At 51.8% G+C, this 5,408-nt stretch overlaps 2 protein-coding genes across 2 annotated transcripts; one reads left to right on the top strand and one right to left on the bottom strand.

Annotated features, from left to right (window-relative positions):
• On the top strand, positions 1-1,370 carry RARRES2 (retinoic acid receptor responder (tazarotene induced) 2). The gene is made up of 4 exons (XM_006887285.1): positions 1-174; positions 360-464; positions 1,040-1,135; positions 1,254-1,370. Exons 1-4 carry the CDS (start codon positions 1-3, stop codon positions 1,368-1,370), a joined length of 492 nt encoding a protein of 163 aa, XP_006887347.1.
• Positions 1,371-1,994: 624 nt separating this feature from the next.
• Positions 1,995-2,774, bottom strand: LRRC61 (leucine rich repeat containing 61). Its single transcript, XM_006887193.1, has one exon. It carries the CDS (start codon positions 2,772-2,774, stop codon positions 1,995-1,997), a length of 780 nt encoding a protein of 259 aa, XP_006887255.1.
• Between the last annotated feature and the right edge of the window lie 2,634 nt (positions 2,775-5,408).

The raw sequence follows: 5,408 nt of genomic DNA, 5'->3' as shown, positions 1-5,408 counted from the left end.
ATGAGGAGACTGTTAATCGTGCTGGCCCTGGGCCTGTGTGCCTTGGGCTTGAAAGGGGCCAAGCTCTCGGAGGCCCAGCACCGCGGTCTGCAGGTGGCCTTGGCTGAGTTCCACCAGCACTCACCTCTGCAGTGGGCCTTCAGGGAGACCAGCGTGGACAAGGCTGAGGACACGGTAGTGGAGCAGCTGGGAAAGTGGGCGAGTGTGGGGTTAGGGCCCCACCCTGGAAACCAGAACATTCTTGGGAGGGAGAGCACAACTGCAAAGTGCTGGGGACTTGAACGAGTAGGGGCAGAAGAGTCCAGGTATTGTGTTAACACCCCAGCTAGCTGCTTGCTGGTCCTCTTGTCTGCCTACAGCCATTCCCAGCAGGCATCTTTGTGAGGCTGGAGTTCAAACTCCAGCAGACCAGCTGTCGGAAGAAGGACTGGAAGAACCCTGAATGCAAAGTCAAGCCCAATGGGGTGAGGACCAGTGTGCGTGTGCGTACCTGACTGCTCACACGTGTGTGCCAGTATGCACGTGACTGTGCATCAGGATGCCCCAGGCCAGGCTGTAGGTGAGCAGGGAGGGAGAAGCTGGGTTGTCCTATGAACACTTTTTTATCAGAGCTGGGGTTCCCATCGTCCATCAGAACTCACAGAAGGAGCCCATAGCATGGAAGTGGTCTGGTGAATTCCTGTTTTCCATTATGTCCAAATGCAGATGCCCAGACTGGCTGCTCTGGGACTGCAGGATGCGATCTGTCAAGCCGGGCTATCACTAGCCCTGGACAGCAGCGTCTTCTAAGGCATGTTTGTGCATGTGCTGTAAAGGCAAACCAGAGTTGTTGTTTGGAGAGCTACCCAAAGGGGTCGGACTCACAGGTGCATGGCCCTACCTCATACCCCAAAATGAAAGCTGTGGTCACTTGTGCTGGAAATAGGTCTGCAGGGGCAGGATGGTACCTTTGGTACCCACAGTCACCCTGAGAAAGCAGCTGGCACTGGTCTCTGTCCTTGAGGAGCCCAGACCTCCCACATTCATCCTCTCTCCCCAGAGGAAGCGGAAATGTCTGGCCTGCCTCAAACTGGGCTCTGAGGACAGAGTTCTGGGCCGCATGGTCTACTGCCCCATCATGACGCAGTCTCTTCGGGTAAGGACTTACTAAGCCAGGGTCCAGCTGGACCTGGCCAACATCTGCCCTGGGAATGGAGGGCGTCACGGAGTGGCTGGTGTCTGCCCTAAACGTCAATGACCTGCTCCCACTGCAGAAGCCTAAGATGCACCAGGATGATATGTGCACTCACGTGGAGCGGGCCGGCGAGGACCCCCACAGCTACTACTTTCCAGGACAGTTTGCCTTCTCCAAGGCCCTGCCCCAAGAATGAGCCCTGGACAGGTAGGAGCCAGGGTAAAAGCAGGAAGGGTTGGCCACTGGGCCTGGGAACATGGATCAAAGAGGCTAGGTGCAAGGATATCCCCTCACACCATGGCCATCTCTCCTCTAGAATTTTCCCCCACTTCCTGGACCAGTGGTGCCACCACCTCTCCCTGTGTCTGGATAAGAGTGTCCATCCCAGACTAATAAAGGAGATCTCCTCTGGCTCATCCTCTCCTTGCCTCAGTCCTGGTCTGGAGGATGGACCCAGAGACCTTTACTCACACAAGGAGGGCTGAGAGTGCCCCCAGGAAGTATGGGGGTTGGTCCTGCAACCAGGCGTGGGGGCCACTAAGCAGCATTACTTCTCAACCCCTTTCTTTGGACCTTGCCCACAGGAAGTGAGACTGACGAGCAAAGACAAAGCTTTAATAGGGCTCTCCGAACACGAGGGGTGAGGGAGCTCCCACTTCACAAAGGTATTCCCTGCCAGGAATGGCTCTCACTTCCACATCCCTCACCATGGGCCTGGGAAGCAGGGGCTTGAAGGAGGCTGGACTCTCCTAGGTGTACCCCACAGGTGTCCTGGAAACCCACCTGCTAGGAGCCGTTGGAGAAAGCCCGTCAGGGGTGCTCAGAACACAAAGGAGGAAGGGGCTCTCGCCGGGCTTAGTGCCTGCTCAGCCTGGGCCAGGCTCTCATCAGCCTGGTGGTCCAGGTCCCAGCATTCCTGCAGTGTGGCCTGGAACTGCCGACAAGCCTCCTCCAGGATGGAGCTGCTCCTCGCAGGCCAGGACTCCCAGTAGCCAGGCTCTACCCATGGCTGGGCCTCAGTGGCCCGGGAGCTCGGGCAAGGGCTCGGCTGCAAGGAATTGTCCAGGTCTCTGCACAGCTGGTAGAGCTCACTGCCACAGCCTGTCACACGCTCTCCATCGATGATCTTCAGGCCAGGTAGCAGCTCAAGGACCACTGCACGGTAGGAGGGGCTAGCACATAAGGGGTTGCTGAGCCGCGCCAGGGGATCTTGGAGCCTCAGGTTCTCCAGACTCCGAAGCCCCACCAGGCACTGCAGCTGCCCTGGACCGGCCAGCAGGTTGCCAGCAGCATTGAGGCTCTGCAGGCTCTCACAGGCAGCCAGAGGTTCCAGCCCCGTCAGCCGGTTGTGGGAGACATTAAGCACAGTCAGCTGGTGTAAGGCAGCCAGGGGGCCCAGGTGGGTGAGTGCATTACCTGACAAGTCCAGCCACTCCAGGCTCAGGCATTCTCCCAGGCAGCCCAGGTCCACCAGCCCCAGGCCTCGCAGCTTGAGCAGCAGGATGGAGTCCAGGGCAAACTCTCCGGTGTGTGCCTTAAGCAGCCGGGCTGTGACCCGGCCTCCATCTCCCTCACCCAGCTTCTTGCCCTGCGACTCCATGAGATGATCAGCTCAGGTGACCTGGGTCCTGCAGGCCTGTCACACGGCGGCTGCCACTGGGCGGGCTGGCATTCACCTGGATCGTGCCCAGGTCCCTAGGGAGAGAGGCACACTCCATCTCCATCTTAGCAAGTGGCAGCCCAAAGTGATGACCTTTACCCATAGGGCTGAAAACCCACATGGCCAGTGACGACTTGAAGAGCCCTATGGAGGTGGGAGTAGGGGTCTGTATATTCTTAAGCAGAAGCACAGTGCCATCAGCTTACTGCTGAGCACGGGGATGAAGGCAGGGATGCCAGCACAAAGGAGACAGTGATCCCAAGGGCAACCGGGACAAGTTCTAGGAAGCAGCTGTGCTGGGATGCAGGAACTGTCAGCACATGGTAATGTCTGGAAGGCTAAGTGGGTGGCACAGGGCCAGCCTTTACGAGGGCCACACACTTCCTTACCTATAGGGCCCCACTCCATAAAAGTGCTACCCCTCCCCATTGCCACACTCTTCCTAGGCAGATGAGGCTAAGGAATCTCATGTACAGTGAAAAGCAGTCAAGGGCAGAACTATGGAGAACAGCTTGGAAGCTGAAGCAGCATCAGGGAATTCGTAAGAACAGGGAGGGAGGGATACCACCAATGTTGAGCTGAGGGTTTCTGAACTCACCCATGCTGAGAGAGGCAACAGCCTGGGGTGAAGGCTGGAGAAGGGAGAAGACTGGGGGGGGGGCGCAAGCCTCTCAAAGGACTTGAGTAGTCTACACACTCTAATGTGGTTTTAGAGGAAAGCAAATCAGAGTAAACAGCTATTTCTGTGCTCTGAAGTCTCACCAAGAAGGGGATCTGTCCTCTGACCAACATAGGGTGGACAAGGAAAAACTCTGCTCCCAATGGAGTGGATGACTCTCCTCTCACAGCTGTAGATCTGTCCTCAAAACTGGGCCCTCAATAAGTAGGTCTCAGGAGGACTGAGGACAGCCCAAAACAGACTGACAATTGGTGCAGAAGTCATGTTCTGTAGTAGAAAGATCATTTTCCATGGTGGAATCCTTGGTTTAACTTGTGGCCATTGCATCCCACACACAACCATCAACCATCTGTTAGTGGCGTCTTCTATGCTGCTGAACAGGTTTCAGTGGGGCTTCCTGACTAAGCAATGAAGAAAGGTCTAGGAGCTGACTTCAAAAAAGATCAGCCATTGTTGATCTTGTTAAGTAAGGGCACAAATGGATGGCTGTTAACCAGGAGACTTACTGAACACTAATGACCAGACAAGCTGGGGAATAACATCAAGGCCATCATGCACAAAGAAAAAAGGTCAAGAAAAAAAAGACAAGACCGAAATAGATGTCAGAACAGATTCTGAAACCTGTGTTTGAATATAGAGAAGCTAAAACAGAAGGAAATTACAAAATAAGAGAACTATGAACAGATTACAAAGGGCAGCATGAAAAGACAAAAGCATCGTAATGAAATGTGCAAAGATATAATTAGAAAACCAAAAAGCAAAACAAGCTTGGCATTGCTCACATAGAAAAAAACTGAAGGACAAATTCAAGCCTCGAGTTTTAATACTGAAGGATGTGGAGAGCATCAAAAGGGAAATGGCCAACAGTCAATCATTTGAGTAAGTAGTACATGATTAATCACCTATGATACTACAGAAAAGTCAAACCTGCAGTGAGGCATTGACAACAAACAAGGCTCGGAGAACTGATAGAATATTAACTGCAATGCTTCATCAAACATATGCAGCCTTGAACATGCTCAGTTGTCTATGACAAGTAATTTGATAGACAGCTTCTTGGCCAACAGATGCTAAGAGTTCCAAACAAGAGTGACTCAAGAGAACACAGAAATTATCAAACAATATGATTCGTATCACACACAAGCAGAATCTTGATGGAGATTATTAAACAGCTATTACAGTATTATTGACAGGAAATTTAAGAAATTCAAGCTGGGTCTTGGCTGAAAGTAGAGAATACAAGAAAAATGTTTCTGTTTTATTCACTATGCAAAGGCATTCTATTGTGTGGAACATAATAAATTATGGATAACACTGATAATAGGAATTTTAGAATACTCCATCATGCTCATGTGGAACCTGTACAGAATCAACGATTCTTTTAAATATAACAAGGATTTAATAACAAGAAAGGTGTGCATTAGGGTTGTAGTAGCCTTTCACCATATCTCTTGCTCATAGGGTTTTCTCTGTACCAGCGGTACCAGAGTTAAGAAATCAAAAGACATATTGCACTGGGAAAATACGTTGTCAGGGTCCTCTCCAACTACTAAAGAGCAATAATGTCCACTTAAAGACCCGATCAACCATGTTCTTTTTAGTCACCTGCTATGCATCTGAGTACTGGACAATGAAGAAGGATGACAGAAGATTGATGTCATTGAGCTGTGGTGTTGGGAAATAAAGCTGAGTGCCCCATGGACTGCCAAAACAATAAACACATGTCTTGGAGTTCCTTAAAAAAGGACATCATAGGGGAGCTCTGGTGGCCTAGTGGCAAGGAGCTGCAACTACAATCCCAGAGGCGCACGGTTCAAATCCACCAGATGCTCTGCCGGGGAAGGAGGGACAATCTCCTCCTGTACCAGTCAGATTTGATTTGACGGTACACTCAC

The sequence above is a fragment of the Elephantulus edwardii genome, unplaced genomic scaffold, assembly GCF_000299155.1.
Source record: "Elephantulus edwardii isolate Elephantulus edwardi_28Jun2011 unplaced genomic scaffold, EleEdw1.0 scaffold00055, whole genome shotgun sequence".
Lineage (NCBI taxonomy): Eukaryota > Metazoa > Chordata > Mammalia > Macroscelidea > Macroscelididae > Elephantulus > Elephantulus edwardii.
Note: the sequence above shows the minus strand (reverse complement) of the source record. Positions and strands in the feature narration are given on the sequence as shown.